Here is a 17,589-nt window from a genome sequence, read left to right on the forward strand (position 1 = left end):
TGTGAGAGCTAAGTTGCATATTTTACAAAGTCCGGAAACTGCTTCCAAATACACGGTTTCTGAATTAGCTCTGAGGAGATAACTGTAAAAGATAGGGGAGGAAGTTGAAAAAAAAAAAAAAAAAGAAAGTAAAGAAAAACCCTAGAAGAATACTATACTTCTATCGTTGTGTATGTGCTGTAATCCTCACTGTTCTGTAAAGCCTGAGTCCCAGAGCTTTGAGGATGCGCTATGGATATAGCTTATAACACCAGTCGATCAAACAGCAAAGAGAAGGTCTCAGGGCCTATAGCACAAGATTTGTGAATGAATGTGTATTTTTAGGTTTCAATTTAAAATTAAATGTTTAAGGTGTATATGTATCATTTGTCATGATTTCTTTGCTATAACAAGTTTTTAAAAATGGATATTGACTGGTCCTGCTTAGGCCAGAAAAGACAGCTTCATGCTCCCAAATCAAAGTTTTCTCATTTCAAAATACTAATTGCTACCCTTCCTCTCGTGGGCTTTGCGTCAGGTGAGTAAATACCTAGAGAGGGAGAGACCACGCCCACAAGCCCACCCCCACTTTGCTCACATCACCCAGAAGAGGACTTACCTAGAAACCACGATGCCGTTCACTTGGAGGAATTTAAACAGGTCCTGTGCCTTCTCTCGGTCCCTGAACTTCTCCTTGGCTGTCAGGGTATCATATGGTACCAACAGAGGGTGACTGCCACCACCTGAGCTCCGGAAAGTGAGAGGGGACAACATATTTGGCTCTTCCTTTGCATCCCCTCCCCAGAAAACAAACCTGTCCCCAGCTCACCTCCTGCAGGGTGCACCGAGAACTTGAGAACTTGACTCACCTTTGCTCTCCAGTTCCAGCTTCTTCTTCTTGGCCCAGATGTTGTGATAGTTTTCAGCCACGACCTCCACCATTCCCTGTGTCCCACGAAGGAGATGACGGTCAGAGAGACAGCAAGGAAGAAAAGTGTGTTCCTATTGGCCAGCCTGTTTCAAGCAGCCTTGGGAACAAAGCACCACCAAATGCTCACAGCACACTGCTGAGTGTCTCCCATCATTAATAAGTCTGCTTATACATCTCATTAGTTTCATATTTTTCCATACACACAGAAAACAGTTCCTAATTCTGTCCTTCCCTGGTAAGTTATTAGCCTGGCAGTTTGATGTACTTCTGAGAAACACACATTTCCGTCTAAAACTGCATTCTGGCAGCACTTCCTTTGCCACAGGAGTTCAGGACTTTATTCTTGACCTGAGACAGCGAGATGCTAGCAGGAGTCAAGCTACAGTCTAGAATCCCCAAAAGCCTTGAGCTGAGCAGACTAAAAATCACATCTTGGAGAAAAATGGCTGCAAAGATTTCTCAAAGAGAACTCATCTTTACAGTGACCTGGGATGAAGGGAGTATGTTGGAAAGAAAACTTTCTCTAAGGTCCAAAGGCTTGGTCTGATGGGCTGAGGAGTAACTGGCCCAGGCTGTAGCCTGTTTTGGCAACCAATGTGCCTGGGAGGGGAGGGGAGGGGGACAAGGCACCTCAGGACTTTCAATTTCATCCTCTAGGTTATCTGCCCCTAAATCCTGCACCACCAGGGGCCCCTGAGTGAATCCATCATGGGACACACAAGTGTCCCTATGGCTGGTGGCACCTGCTGGGACAAGGAAAGTGCCCCCACCTATGGGCCTTTCCACTGCTTTTCTCCCAGCCCTTATAAGATTTTTCTCCTAGTTGTTAGCTCTGTGTGTTGATAGAGTAATTTGCTGTGTCCTCCTTTTACTGAGGCGTTACCTATTATGATGTCCCTAGAAGAAGGGCAAAGCCTGGCCTTCTTAGAGAACTGCCTTACTCTGCTGAGACTTGCCCCATGGCTCTGGCCCAGTGTGGCTGCCTTCCAGGCTGATACTTTAGTGGTGCTATGTTCAAGGCATTCTTTCCCCGCTCACCCCCTTCTTGAAAAAACTCTTTGAAGGATAATATGCCCTTGCACTCCAGGGATTTGGGAAAGCAAGATATGCTGTCCTGCAGGAACCAACACTGACCTGAAGCTCCCTGGAGAGCACCACGTTAGAGAGGTCCAGGGGAGCAGGGCTGTAGCTGTTGCCCTAGAGAAGCAAAGACAGAATTGCTGGGTTGGCCATGGTTTTCCTCATTCTTATCAGAATCCTGACTTCAGCTGCTGAAGATGTATTCCCAGAAGACCCTCAGGGTTCATCGTTGGTGGTCCTTGGGACCAGTTCTCTGGGGGTTCTAAGACTGGCCCATTGTTGGCCCCGGGCATGCGGTCATACCTGGCTGGCCTGAGACACGCTCCGAAGTTTCTCGTTTTCCCGCTGTTGAACCACGGCCTCTCCCTCTTTGGTCCTCTCCACAGACCAGCCCACAGCCAGCATGGTTTTCAGGGACTCCCGGGCGGGCCAGCGGTAAATTTCCTTCTCCTGGAAGAAAATCCGAGCAGAAGAGATTTGAGGCACACCCCTACACTCTGACTGGCCTGACTCCCTGCAAAGTTGGCCCCCATGGTAGAAGGGGGTGCAGTGGGCTCCAGCCTCCTGTCCTTAGGTCAAGACGCCCTCCGCAGAATCTCCCCTGAAAACGTCATCATCAGTCTTTCTGATGTTTTCAAGTATGAGATCCTATACTTCCTGCCTTTAGAGGGAATGTACCAGACATTACCTAGTTTGTGGAGAAAGAGGAACAAGAATAGGAGAGTGACCCCTCAGGTTCTAGTAGCTGTTTAAGATGGGACTTGTGGAAGTGATCAGCACAAGGCTCTCCTCTGAGCTTTGAAAGTAGAATTTTTTAGATTTAGAATTCTCTTGAGCTATACACAGTTTTGCAGATGGCCAGTATCCATACAATGATACATAAGTCATGCTTTACACACGGCACAAAGCTGACGGCTTACAAAGAACTCTTACTGATCCCTAGATTGGAATTTGGAGTTGTGTTGAACCAAATTTCTCAATAATAACAACAAAAAACCCAAAAGACCTCTCCATATTTCCCTATAGCCTCTTCTCTCTACTCCCTTTGTCTGTCGTGACTGGGAGTCATTTCTATCTGGACTTTCTCCAGCAATTCAGTGCTCTCCTAGCCCTAAGTCCCTCACATCGACAGTCAAACAAAAGCCCTTCCTAGTCCTTTTGCAAATGAACTACGAATGTGCTTTGGCTCAGCCTCCAAGTGCCGAACAGTGCTTCTCCATCTGATGGGTGCTCAGAGCCAAAGAACTGAACATGAGGTGGGGCTCTTGGAAACTGGTCGTGGGCTCTTGCCCACTGGTGAGCTCCTGAGCAGTTTACTTCAACTGGAGAGTGAATTTGCCCAGAACTCCTCTGACCATCTGAAGGAATTCCCAAGGAAGGAAAATCAGCACGGCCACTCAGTGTTACCAGAATCCAGTTTCTTACCTTTTCCGTTAATGTCTTGAAAGGCCTGATCAGTGGATGGGTCTTCACATTTTCGTCCAGGGAAATTCCATATTTCCATCCATTCTGACTCTGTAGAAATGTTCTCAGTTCAAATATCCTTGGCATCCAAAGAGCCCTGCTGTGTGACCCAAATCCCAGCTTCTATTTTCACTGAACAAACGGAATAATGGGATGTGACAAGAGCTTGGAAATTCCCCCCCAAAGTGTCTAATTGATCCTTTCAGGCTATAAAGCTCTCTGCCCCCTAAATTGTGAACTCTGCTCCTTTATTTCTTCTTGTTTCAGCGGCTGTCCTCACTGCTTACTCGCTTGTGTTTCAGACAGAAGGAGGTTTCAAAAGACCTGAGAACAATGCTTCTCAGGTCACCAGCATGTCATGATTACAGGCAAAGGATGGAAGTCAAGGCCAAAGACCAAAGGGGACTGGTCCTGTTGCCCACTGCCTGGAGGGGGCCGACTTGATTAGCACTGTGTGCCCGCCCACCCTAGAGCGGAACTGTAGCAATGCATGTCCCTTGAAGTCATGGGAGTTTAAGAGTTTCAAAATCCATTCAACAAACATCAGTGGAATGCCTGCTATAGTAGGTGCCAGACTCTGTCCCGGGCATTGTGGATACAGAGGTAAGTTAGAGCCCCCACTGGCCATAACCTCACAGCCCAAAGTCTCCTGGCTGGTTTTTCTCAATCTCCGCCTCTAAACGCTTATTAACATGTCTCTTTCTCAAGCTTCTGTTCCTTCTCCAGAGCACATTCTCCCTGGTAGATGAAATCCAGGCCCATGGTCTACAGGTGGACTAATTTCAAATCAGTATTCCAGCCCAGATGTCTTCCCTAATTTCCAAACTTATTTAAGCTCGGCTTGGATGCCACAGTTACCTCCTCACATGCCTGAAGCAGAACCTGGCATTTCACTCTTCTTGGGGGGCCCCATCTTAGTCTCCCTGCATTTCGGGAAATGGCACCAGCGTACGCTCACTTTCCAAGCCAGACATGTGGCAATCTTCCTTCTCTGCACCCTCTCACATGTGTTCAACTTCCCAGACCCCTTCATTTGCCTGCCTCTCCCTAGTTTCTGGGCCAGTGTTTCAGCTCTGGCCACCATCAGCTCTCACCTGGATTACCATAACAGCCTCCACATGGTCTCCCTGCCTCCAGTCTCGCCATCTCTCCGTGGACTCCATTTTCTATGCGACACTCAGGTGAGATTCTTAAAATCACCCGGATCAGGGCACTCTGCTGCGTTAAGATTTTCTGACTCCCAGCTGTCATAATGGTAAAACCCAAACTCCACAGCTTCTAAAGCTATCATGAGATCTTGCTGACTTTCTAGACTCATTTCTCACCCTTCTTCCTCTGCTCTACTCTGTGATCCCACCACATTGAACTATGCTTCTCCAAGGCCACCAGGCACACACAATCTCTCTCTCTCTCTCTCCCTCTTTCTCTCTCTCTCGTCTCTGCTTGCATCTGCTGCTCCCACGGACTGCAGTACATTTGTTTCCCTGGGCCTGGATAACGACCCATCCCTCCGCATACAGTACAGATGTCACCAACTCATGAAAGCATTCCTGGACCCTTACTATTGACTTAGGGACTCCTCTTACAGGTTATGTGCTCTAACCCGGTGCTCCTGACCACTGCTGAGCTAAACAACCTGTATGATGACTGGCTTCATCTGTTCACTCCACCAGACTGTGAGGCTCTTGCGGGCAGGGGAGAATACTCTTTCCTTTGCTAGATAGTCAATACCCACTAGACAATGGTGAACAAACATGTTCCCTTATAAATGTGGAGCTTACGGTCTAGTGGGAGAGGGAGAGAGACTGACCACATACCACATCAGGAGAGGCACAGTTGATAACTGGCATCACTGTGTAATTCTTATAAATATATTAAAGTGCTATGAAAACACTATGAAGGAAATGGGTAGGAGGCTAAGAAGGCCTACATCTGGGAAATCTGGGAAAGGGGTATGTTAGGAATTCACACTGAGATGGGTAGTTGAAGGATGAACTGGTGACTGGCGTTGGCATGTGTGGATGCAGATGGGGACCTGGTTCAGGGTGAGAAGGGGCTCATGGGGAGTGTGTGGGAGTGTGTGTGTGTGTGTGAGACGGAGACAAAGAGGAACAGACAGAGATACTAAAAGAAGGGGATGTGGCTGGAGGGTGGAGGGCAGAGGGCAGAGGGCAGAAGGAGGGATGGGGCTGGAGAGGGCAGCAGAGGCCAGATGAGATAGTGTCTGCTGTCAAGCCACGTTTAAGATTTTGGCCTTTGTATTAAAAATGGTCTGAAGCTATTGAAGGATTTTAACAAGGAGAAGGACTGGGCTGGGAAACAGTGGTAGAATAGGACTCAATCTGCATACTGAAACTAGTACTTGCCAACAGCGTAAAGAACAGAACAGACAAAATGCACGTGGGCAGACTGGTTAGGATGTTATCACCAGCATCTGGGCCAAGGATGACTGTAGCCTGGACTAGAGCCATGGCAGAGATAGAGACCTACACAAATGTGAGAGGGACTAAGGAGGTAAAATCCACATGGCTTAGTGAGAGACTGGCTGTTGCTATCAATTCATGGAGGTGTCCCTTTCCCCTGATCCCTAGGCTGGCCAAATGGGGTACTGATCCTTCGAGAGCAGGGGTCAGCAAACTAGAGCAAACTGGCTTGCCTTTCAGCCAAGCACTGTTGTAGAATTAGTTTTTTTGGGGACACAAGCACACTCTTGTGTGTCCCCTCCGACTACTGTTGCGTGGCAACAGCAGAGATGGGTGGTTGTATCAGAGACCGCCCAGCCCACAAAGCCTAAAATGTTTACTATCTGGCCCTTTACAGAAGAAGTGTGCCAAGCCCTGTTCTAGAATCATGAGGCACGAGCTCATTCTACAGTTAATAAGGCTTGTTGTTATCATCAGTCCCAAACAGAAACTGATCAAAGAATAAAGGCAGACCCCAGATCAATACAGAGGCTGAGCCAGCGGATCAAGGTTTCTTCGCTCCAGGGCACACGGCTCTGAGGTGGTTTTCTGTGGCTTCATAGAGGACCTGGCTTCCTAGTTCTGCACCGGAAGCCGCAGCTGAGCAATGGCCCCAATTCTTCCCTGGCTGCCCACAGGAATCCTGGATGGCTTTGGCACAGGCCTCCCACTTCGCCTGCCAGCATTAAAGGGCTGACAGAGCAATTAAACTCATTAAGCAGCCTGACCTCATGTGGTGAGGAATTTTAAACACCAGATGGACAAGCTGATTAATAAGGGAGTGTCTAGAAATTCTACCGATGCCCGCCATGGGAAGATAGTGTATCATCCCTAGAATAAAATTCAGTCTGCTGGCAGAATGCGAGGGCAAGGCTTCAGTTTTATTTCCGCTTTTCCAAGGGTACATTCCAAGAAAAAAAATAATGAAAGCTTCCTGCCCTGCATTACGCGTTGACGTCAAAACCACGCAAGCATGTGCTTGGAGCAAACCCCAGAAAATGCAATGTTTAGAAAGGAGTTAACGCTCCCGGAATCAATCATTTTCTTAAGAAGTACAAAAAGCAATACTAGCCCTTGCTGCTGCCTATTTCTCTAACCTCCACCAACCCTGGGAAATTGCTGCTCAGTAATAATGAATGCTCTTGGCACAGCCAGTCCATCACTGAGACAAATCAGGCAGATTTCCAGAATTGGACCCTTTAATGTTGTTGGGCTGTTCCCCCCCCCCCCCCGACAATTGTCAGTTGGATGATAATCCCTACCTTGTCACAGGCCCATTTATCATGTGAATGCTCCGCATACTTGGTGACGATGTATTCCCATTTTTCAGGCAAGGAGAAACTGTGAAATGAGGAAAAAAACAAAAAAACAAAAAAAAAAACCACCGCGTTACGACCTCCCCAAGCAATTGAGCTGGATGTATGGTGAAGACAGCCAGCACCAGCAATCCCCAGTCAGAGGCTGGATTGCTGCTCCAAAGCCGAAGTTGGATTCCATCAGAGAACTTCTGTGTGGAAGGATGGCATGTCCATGCTGGGCCACACACATACACACCCTATCTCATCAGAGGACGTCCCTGCAGGAGCTCGGCTGCACAGGTTACCTCCTTCCAGCTGCTCCACGTGCCCTTGGCTTCCAGAGACCCACCCTGGCTCCTGGGCCATACCAGTTCAGGTGAGACAGGGAGAATCCCTTTATCCAAAGACCCTGCCTTTCACCCCATCACTCCAATCTGGGAATGCCAGAAAGGCATAGGTAGAAGAGCAGATATTACAAAATAGTGGCGGTCGTCAACATTTTTGGATGCAATGACTCATGTTTAAATATTAGAATGTGGTTCGGAGGGCAGACATCTGTTCCTTTGAGAAACAAGTCTTACATTGCACAGAGTCTTACATGAATAGTCACCAAGAACGGGCATACGACTAGGCCAATCAGACTCACTGTCCCTGGCATCGGAATCTGAATCTTGAGATGTCTGAGACTAAGGCAGCAAACTCTTCCAGCTGATTCATCCAATGGAGATCCTACTGGAAGGTTCTTCATTTGGTCACTCTGCCTTGTTTCCTGTCCTTCCTGAGGCCTGGTTAGTCAGCTTTTCGTTAGGTTTTGATACTAAGTCACTGAATCCTTGCAATAAGGTGATTCTCTGCTTAACTTATAGCTCTGGTCACTCATATTACTCAAAGAACCATACTGGTGCCAGAGGTATATGTGAAGAAATCGGAACTCTCAAAATAACGTGGAACCATGAACATCATTAGCAAACAGCTACTCTAGTGTTTATGAAGGCATCCAGGTTACTAATACCATCTGTTATCCTCCAGCACATTTACATTTGCACAAGGTGAAGTTCTCCAAAGTCAACGTCTGCCTTCTCTTGGGCCCTAGCCTGGTGATTTGCTATGCCCCTTACCTCTTCTTTATGGTAGGTTCAATTCTGTTTCCCTCCATCCCCTCAGCTCAAGGTTCTAGCTGATGGAATGTGGACTTACCAAAGATGAATTTTATACATTATCAAAGGTGATAGTCTCTAAGAATGGCTCCTATGATGCCTGTCATATGAGAACTGTTGCCACAAAACACAAGTCCTAGGGGCTCATACAGCAGGTCTTGCTTTCCCTGCTCTACCTAAAGCATTTTTAGAGTTCTTCATTTAAAATGCACTAGAGGGCGCCTGCGTGGCTCAGTTGGTTAAGTGACTGCCTTCGGCTCAGGTCATGATCCTGGAGTCCCGGAATCGAGTCCCACATTGGGCTCCCTGCTCAGTGGGAAGTCTCCTTCTCCTTCTGACTCTCCCTGCTCTTGTGATCTCTCATTCTCTCTCTCTCAAATAAATAAAATCTAAAAAAAAAAAAAATAGAGATGAAGACTGCATGACCTGCAATACATTGTCATAACCAGGAAAAAACTGTAACAAGGCAAAATTGAGTCTATGTTGCCCAATATTTTATTTGTGGCCTAGCCATTACCAGGGAGGAATGCTGGAGAACCAGAAGGAGGGAGGAAAAGACATTATTATAAGGTTATTCCAAAATTCCAGCAAAATTCCAGCATGGCAAAGAGTGGGTCCAGTCTTTCAAATAAGGACCCCATGTTGTTCTGTACTCATACCCCGAGGTCTTACTGGAATTCAGCTGAGTGTTATTTATAGAGTTGTTTTGATGTACGATGCTATTAGAACAATAGAGGTCTAATTCACAAAGAATGAAGATTTTGTCAAAAAACTCATTAATAAATTAATTGCATCATTTGTCAGGGCAAGTCTTGCAGTGCCTCAGGCGACATTTACTTGTGGAGAACATTCATCTCTTGTAATAAATAAACCACCCCCCAAAAGAAAGCCCAGAACATAATAATACAGTATATAATCAGATATGGATGGATGAGACCTTCAGGAGTTGAGGACAAAATCCAGTGTGTGATGTGACTTGTGGTGTTAAGGGAAATGATCAGCAGTGTTGGCTGGAGGGAAGGAAGGAAAGTTTACATTTCTTGCCACCTTCTGAAAGAGAAACACTGGCCACTGCACAAGATAAAGGACCAGCTAAGAGAGGATTCTGGACTCACTTCATGGTGTTGATGGGTTTGGGGTCAAAGTTGCCATCCGCATCCACTGAAATCTGCTTCTCCAACGTGGCTGAGATTCTGGTGTCTAAATAATCTGGTGGCAGGGCCCCCGCTATAGCACTGAGACAAGGAAGGGCCATTCGGAAAAGGTCTGGGTCATACTTCTGTGAAGAAAGACAAAGGCCATGTTAGTACAGAGATGAGAACCAGAGCTACCCACGCAGAACCATTCAACAATCAGCTGAAAAAAATTAACACGCTTGCACTTGCCCAGTTAACCAAAATGGGGAATGTGTAAATCCTTGGATACTTTCTGGGGGAAACTGAGTGATCCTTGCAGGATGAAACGTGACCTGCAAAGCCCTCAAGTCATCATTGCTTTAAGTTGAAAAACCTTAAATTGAGGTTTAAATTGTTATCTCCCAAATAGTTAATCGCAAGTGTATCTAAGGGTTGGAGTGGTCTATAAACTTGTCTGCTATAGATGGTTATAGAAACTGACCCAACCTGTGACTGGATTGGGCAGAAGCACCTCTGCAAGTCCCCTCACGAGCTGATATGGGTCTTACGTTGGTATCACCAGCAGAAGCTCAGTATCGCATCCACTGTCTCTTGAATGGGGCCCAGAAGAAATTTCAAATAACATGGGGTGAGGAGCAGCTTCTGATCTACTCATACTAGACCAAAAGAACTGGAATGAAGAAAGTTTAAGTGCAGGCGAACAGCAACTGCAGCTATACACATGCTCCAGACCGACTCTTTTCCACCTTTAAAGTCGATGACCTCAGAAATCTAAATAACCTGGGTTAAGGGGAGTGGAGGCAAGTGTGAGAGTCTGAACTTACTTTGCTCAGACTCTGCAGAGGCTTGGGATTCAGAGGCCTGCCATTTTCACTCAACTTCCCCCTCAAACAAGTAGCTGTGAAGAACCTTCCCCAGAATGGCATGCGGTCTTCTGAAAAATCCCATGTCTCAACCTTGCAGCAGTTGTTAGGGTTTCTCCTCTATACCTGAACTTGGTAGAGGCTGGCTAACAGGGCTAACAGGGCCACACAATGTCAGAAGGAGAGGAGTGGGGCGGCATGTAAGTCAAGACTGAACCTAGGACATATTTTTCTAATTTACTCTGGGAGTCCTTCTCCCATGTATCAGCCTTGTGAGTCTGGCAACATCAACTGTTCTGAGACTTTTCCTCACCTGTGAAATGACGATTAGCAGAGTTCCTGTTCCAGAACATGGGGAGGTAAGGATGGTGTAATATGCTTATGGAGTAATTGGCACTGTCCCTAGCAGGTGGCAAAGGCTGATAATATTAGCTATCGTTATGCATAGGCATTGATTATTCCCTGGTTATCAAGGCCCCCCTCTTTGTTTGGGAAGTACTGCCACTACCTTATGGGAAAGGGAGTCGAAAATCCCCCAGAAGAGCTTCTCCGTCAGGTGCAATTCTTCTTCCACAGCTAGCCCGTAGCTCCCCCATCCTGAAGGCAGACAGTAATACTTCCAGCACTGTTCATAGTGATTCGTCAGAAGCTGGGAGGTTGAACAGGATTGTACCAGTGAGTGGGGCAGAGAAGTTCCACAGGCGTCCGCACCATGCAGGGAAGAACAGAATAGCAAACAGCCAACATGAGAGTTGGCTGAACCAGCTGCGTGAGCTACAGAGAGGCCCCTGGACACTACTGGGAATGGGCCGCTTTCCTGCCTGATGAGCTCTAGCCTGAGCTGAATCTGCCTCTAATTCTTGTGCCTCCTCGCAGTTGGAAAATGGAGAGAAACTGTTTCTACTTCCAACGAGAAAAAACCTTCCAGGCACTTGAAGGTGGGAAGAACGCCTTCTGAGACATTTGTTTATAAATCTAGAAGATTCTCAGTGATGCTGCTATGGGAATGATGGGAGCATATGGTGGGTCTGAATATTTTCTCTACATTGATTTCTGCCCATGGCTTTCCTTGCTTTTCTTTTCTCTTGAGGCTTCTGACGGCTCGGCCCTGTTACCAGAGTTCCACACGTGGCCAGCAGAGGGCAGAAGTACAGCGCCAATGTTCCCATCCCAGCAGGTGGGATCCACATCCTCTAAGAAAAGTCCCGTTGGTCTAAGACATAAAGGTGAGCTCACTGAATGCTATTGATGCTGCTTGCTCAGGAGCCAGAATCCAGCTGACTGTACAGGCCTGCTGAGGAAGCAATGCCAAGTTGAACTGTGAAAACCATGGTTTTCAGCTAAAACAATTACTGGGATTAAGATTCGAGAGAACAAGCCCTTGGAGGGCAGTGGAATCTCTGACAATACACAAGCTGTTTTCTGCTGGGCACGGAGACAGAGTATGGAACTAAAGGATTCTGGGCATTCTGTTTATCCCAGTAAAGCGCATCTTGAAATCCTTGCTTAGACTATTTCTGAGAAGAAGGAAAAGTTCTGATAAGTCACCAGGTGGCAGAATTTTCAGATGTGGCTGACCACGGCTGACACAATGAACATGCAAATACAGCAGGTGCCTCTTAGGTAAAATATAAAAAACATGGTTCTCTTGGGTGGGCAGCTGACTGTGGTGCACTCCCACTCAGACCCAGATGCTCCCTGTGCTGGTGATAAAACTCTTGTAATTAATGAGAAAATCATCAAGGAGACAACAGATAGCTCTTTGACTGTATGTTCCATTAGTAAAGGGAAAGCAGGGACAAGAGTAAAAAACAAAAAAGAGGGACTGTTATTATAGAGGAAGAAAGAAGGCACTGGACAGTATGGATGAGTTCTATAAGTTCTTAGGATCTATACTTGAATGAATAATCACCAAGTCTTCAAAGCTCTGACATTGAAGATATTCTGGAAACCTAATTAAGGTACAAAGTGCAAAAATCCAAGTCCCCCTCATTAATTTCTGCTAACTAACTGACTAACATTTAGTCAGTGGAAAGCAATTAAAGAACATTGGAGCAGTTAATGATTTACTCTCTGCAACCCAGACAAGAAGGGGTTTGATAGGGTGGGTTGTATCTTGCTAGCCCTCAGCTTAAGAAAGTCACAGCCATTTAATGTGTCTTTTGCTCCCCCAGTTGTGAAGACCTCACATTTTGCAAGGCAAGTCTCCATGCCATGGACAGTGTTTCTGTTAAAGGGAGGAGGTTCACCTTAAGGGGCATTTTGCAGTACTCGTTGAGCTGTGGCACATCAAAAACCAGACGTCGCAGGAGCTGCTGTAACATGGAAGGCCTCAAATGACTGCAGTGTGAAATAAAAACAGAGAGATCAAGTTAAAAAAATGATAATAAAGGAAGGAAGGAAGAATGAAAAAAGAAACACTCATCCATAACCATACACCAGAGCTAAGCCACTGAATACTTAGTTCCTAAAGTAAGATCTTGGGTAAATCACAGCAATGATAACACACTTTATAAAGGGAGTATAGGGGGCACCAGGGTGGCTCAGTGGGTTAAAGCCACTGCCTTCAGCTCAGGGCATGATCTCAGGGTCCTGGAACAGAGCCCCTCACTGGGCTCTCTGCTCAGCAGGGAGCCTGCTTCCCCCCACCTCTCTGCCTGCCTCTCTGCCTACTTGTGATCTCTGTCGAATAAATAAATAAAATCTTAAAAAAAAAGTGAGTACAGTTGACCCTTGAACAACATGGCAGTTAGGAGTGCTGACCCCTGCCCCACTCAGCCAAAAATCCATGTATAACTTTCCAGGGTGCCTGGGTGGCACCATTGGTTAAGTGTCCAACTCAATTTTGGATCAGGTCATGATCTCAGGGTCATGAGATTGAGCTCCCTGTCGGACTCTGTGCTCAGTGGGAGTCTGCTTGAGATTCTCTCTATACCTTAGTGCTCCCCCACCAACTCTCCCTCTCAAATAAATAAATCTTTAAAAAAAAATGCATGTATAACTTTTGACTCTCTCCAAAACTTTACTAATAGTCCACTGGTGACTGGAAGCCTCACCAGTAATGTAAACAATTAACAACCATTTTCTTTTCTTTCTGTTTAATTTTTTAAATTTTATTTTTTATTTATTTTCAGCATAACAGTATTCATGATTTTTTTCACCACACGCAGTGCTTCATGCAATCCGTGCCCACTATAATGTCCACCACCTGGTACCCCGACCTCCCACCCCCCTGCCCCTTCAAAACCCTCAGATTGTTTTTCAGAGTCCATAATCTCTCATGGTTCACCTCCCCTTCCAATTTACCCCAACTCCCTTCTCCTCTCAAACTCCCCATGTCCTCCATGCTATTTGTTATGCTCCACAAGTAAGTGAAACCATATGATAATTGACTCTCTCTGCTTGACTTATTTCACTCAGCATAATCTCTTTCAGTCCCGTCCATGTTGCTCCAAAAGTTGGGTATTCATCCTTTCCGATGGAGGCATAATACTCCATATAACACCCATTTTCTATTACATGTATCATACACAGTGTTCTTATAATAAAGGAAGCTAGAGAAAAATATTAACAAAAATCATAAGGAAGAGAAAATACAGTTAGAGTACTGTATTTATTGAAAAAAAAAAAATCCACATACCAGTGGACCCGCACCATTCAAACCTGTGTTACTCAAGGGTAAACTGTATAGTTAAAACATAGAAAGAGGAAATGTGTGGTTAATAAACTGAGATATCTAAGGTAAAGTCTCATCACTGGGTGACGAGAGGTTGTAGGGCCTGTGCACACTCAAAATGTAATCATTATGTACAAAGAATATAAAAGAAAGAAGGAGCAGTGGATTTTATAGCCATCTCTAAGGGCCAGGTTTCCCTTCGACTTTGCAAAGGATAAAGCTGGACCTGACCAGTACGTAGGTGGAATCTGAGGCCACCTACTGGTGTGATCAGAAGAGAATTGAGGCCTTCTGAGCTACTTATCCTGAAATCCTCACTAGTGGAATCATGTCTTTAGGTTAAGACTCTGTCTTCAGAAAAAACTTAAACAGGCAAACGCAGCAGCTAATTAGAGAACAATTTCTCAAATTATCAAAGAGCTCACAGCCTTGGTAGTTGATGCAAGTAAACTCTAAGAGAAAGGCGAGATAAGCAACATTGATTTAGCTTTTAGTTGTAGACTGCCAAACCTTTTAAAAACCCAGTAGCACCTCCAAGTTCTCTGCCCAGAAAAGAGCCTATACACACACATATAATTTAGAAGTATGTTCAGCTCAAGACTTCCTGAATTCCATTCACAGATGGGTAAGGAAGAAGCTGTGGAGGAAAAACTTGCTTCTGGCTCTATCGTAAGAACCAAAACAAGAGCTCTTCATCTGAACACTGAATACTTGCCTAAAAGACAGTCTCATCTTCTGGTCCATGGAGCCTCAGGGCAAGAGCCTGAGCTGCATCCCCCATTTCTCCACAGTGAGAGATGAACTCAAGGGAGAGGGGATCAGAAAGCTGGTGGCAATGGGTGGGGAGGGACAGAGCATATCCTTCGAGGAGATGACTGAGAAAGTGGTAGGAGTATGGCTAAGGCCTGGAAGCTTCCTCAGACTGGATTCGCCAGTTTTTCAATTACACAATTAAATGCAGTGGACAGGGAAGCATCCAGGCAGGTGAAAAACTTGGGTGGGGGTACACTTACTTGCAAATGGCGAGCAAACATTCTTCTATGGTGTCCCTCTGAGCTTTGGTGAGGGAACGTCCCTTGGAAAGCCGGTATATGGTCTGCAGTGTAGAATCGACGAGAGATGTGTAGTGCTCCGTTCCGGCAAAGAGCGGGGCGCATCTTGTGAGGAGTGGGAGCACGGCAGAACATAAGTACCTATTTAGGGCAAGCGCAGCCTCTGTGGTGCTCAGGGAAACCTGGGAAAGGGGATTGGGACACTGGTTAATCTCCTGGGAAAGACTGAGCAAAGCTTACCTGGAGTTCGGAGCTCCCATCTAGCAGGTGGGACAGCTTACTCACAACAGCGTCTCAAAGCCACAGTGTGAACAACTTCCTACCTTGTCAGCAGACCCACTTCTCTTTGGCATTTTCAATGAGAAAATACAAAGTCAGGTTAAAAATAAAAACAAACAGAAGGAATGCAAAGGCTGGCTGGCCCTTACTCATTTCACAACCATCTGTTTCCCTTGAAGATGGATCCTAAAACCTATTAACATCAGCGGATGACCAGTCTAACCTACCACATTTGCAAAGGCCAGCTGCAAGCTACTGTATTATTACTCTGTTTGAGCTCTCTTTTCTCATCTATGGAGACTCAATAGTTGTACTCTTGTGATTTTGAGATTAGTAAGTGGTTACTGGCCAAGCAAGCCATCAAACCACTGCTTTTGTGACAGCTTTAGTGACAGAAAGTGGAGATCTGACCCCCATCACTTAAATTATAAGCTTTGTGAGCCATTCACAAGGTGATGAATGGCATGAGGTAGAGGTCACTAAAGGGAACCTAACTTTACCTGGGAAAAGGGTACACGGAATAGAAACTTGGGACCCCCTTTAAAACTCTGCTGTAATCTTCACTCACAGTGTCCTTTCTCATTCATTTAGACAGGCCAGATACAAGGAATGCTCACTTAGTGACACTTAGTCAAAGCATTCTCAGCTACCATCTTGGAAAACTGAAGAACTTCGAAAGAAACCTTGACATCCACAAAGATGAAATCTTTTCCTATCATGTCCTACGATGATCACAGCTGTTAGATCTATAACACATTTTATATAACCCATAAAGTGATAAACTGTTTCGAGCTGTACACATTTCTGGGTATTCCTATTAATAATCAAAAGTCTGTCTTTGGGAAGATTCAGTAATCAGACTGAAAGAAATAACACATCTTTCACATTTATCATTTTGACAGAGTTGTCACAATGGGGAAGGACAGAGCTTTGATTCCAGTGGCTTAAAAGTTTTCCAAAGAGAATACATGTACCAAGGAACTGCATGTTTAACTTCTTGAGCTGCAGATGGTGCTTAAACAAGCTTGTGACTGGAACACCAAATGGTAGCACAGCATTTGCCATTTATTTGCTCTATTAAAAAAAATCGAATGATCAGATCAGGAACCTTGAGAATGTCTCACAAGTTATAACAATTACTGTTTTTTAAATCAAGGAATTTATAGAAAAACTCAAAACAAAAATAGCTGTGGAAGCATTGTTTTAATTTTCCAAAAGGACCATATGCCCCTGACACTTTCATGGATATGTCGTTTCTTATCCCCGTGCCACAGATAGGAATGGTGCTCCCATTCAGATTGGGGCTTGTATAGCTTTCTCACTGCTGGGTGACCCCATACATTTGTGAGTAACCCATGCAGGTGGAATCCATCCTAGTTAAGGTACCTTCTAGCTGATCACCCACCACAGAGCTGACTGTTATCTCTGTTAGACGCTAGGGGGAGCTTTTGAGAGACTTTACTACTGATTAAGAAGACCTGCTTCTTCTGGCTCTTTAAAAGCAACCTTATGGGGTGCCTGGTGGCTCAGTGGGTTAAAGCCTCTGCCTTTGGCTCAGGTCATGATCCCAGGGTCCTGGGATTGAGCCCCGCATCTGACTCTCTGCTCGGTGGGGAGCCTGCCTCCCCTTTCTCTATGCCTGCCTCTCTGCCTACTTGTGATCTCTGTCTGTCAAATAAATAAAATCTTTAAAAAATAAAATAAAATAAAAGCAACCTTACACTGGCAATATGTTTTTAGACTCATGCAGGTTGAATTATTCTTTTCTCTTTAGACTCAGCCCTCCTGGTGCCCTGTTCCTGACTTGGGGCATCATGCATCTTTCGTTTATAACACTTGGGGCCTCCTGTCTTGATGTCTGTGGATGCTGGATTCTTCACCCTTGATTTTCAAACTTGAGTTTGCCCTTAACTTCTGGTCTTGACCTTGTCATGTCCAACACTCCAAAACTGCTTGACTTGGAGACTATCTTTCCCGGTGATCAGTGCATAAAACTTGAGGAAGGAGAGTGGGAGAAGTATTTCCAGCCTCTAATTTTGCCAATCAGCCTTTTTCATAAGCAATAAACCCTGGTTCTCAACTGAGGAAGATACTGTCCTCAGGGGACATTTGATGAGATCTAGAATTGGTTTTATAGGTGGTGCTACTGATATCTAGTGGGCAGAGGCCAGGGATGGTGCTAACTATCTTACAATGCCCAGGATGTGCCCCC

At 45.6% G+C, this 17,589-nt stretch overlaps 1 protein-coding gene across 1 annotated transcript in view; it reads right to left on the reverse strand.

The window, feature by feature from the left end:
• RYR3 (ryanodine receptor 3) overlaps positions 1 to 17,589 on the reverse strand; it is a 355,591-nt gene that overhangs the window by 92,711 nt on the left and 245,291 nt on the right. Inside the window, 10 exon segments of the mRNA XM_059372112.1 lie at positions 599 to 722; positions 849 to 924; positions 2,045 to 2,107; positions 2,294 to 2,440; positions 3,416 to 3,505; positions 7,179 to 7,257; positions 9,487 to 9,650; positions 10,879 to 11,019; positions 12,620 to 12,710; positions 15,060 to 15,280. Of these exon segments, the coding sequence (XP_059228095.1) occupies positions 599 to 722; positions 849 to 924; positions 2,045 to 2,107; positions 2,294 to 2,440; positions 3,416 to 3,505; positions 7,179 to 7,257; positions 9,487 to 9,650; positions 10,879 to 11,019; positions 12,620 to 12,710; positions 15,060 to 15,280 (1,196 nt within the window).

This window comes from Mustela nigripes, chromosome 13, assembly GCF_022355385.1.
Source record: "Mustela nigripes isolate SB6536 chromosome 13, MUSNIG.SB6536, whole genome shotgun sequence".
NCBI lineage: Eukaryota > Metazoa > Chordata > Mammalia > Carnivora > Mustelidae > Mustela > Mustela nigripes.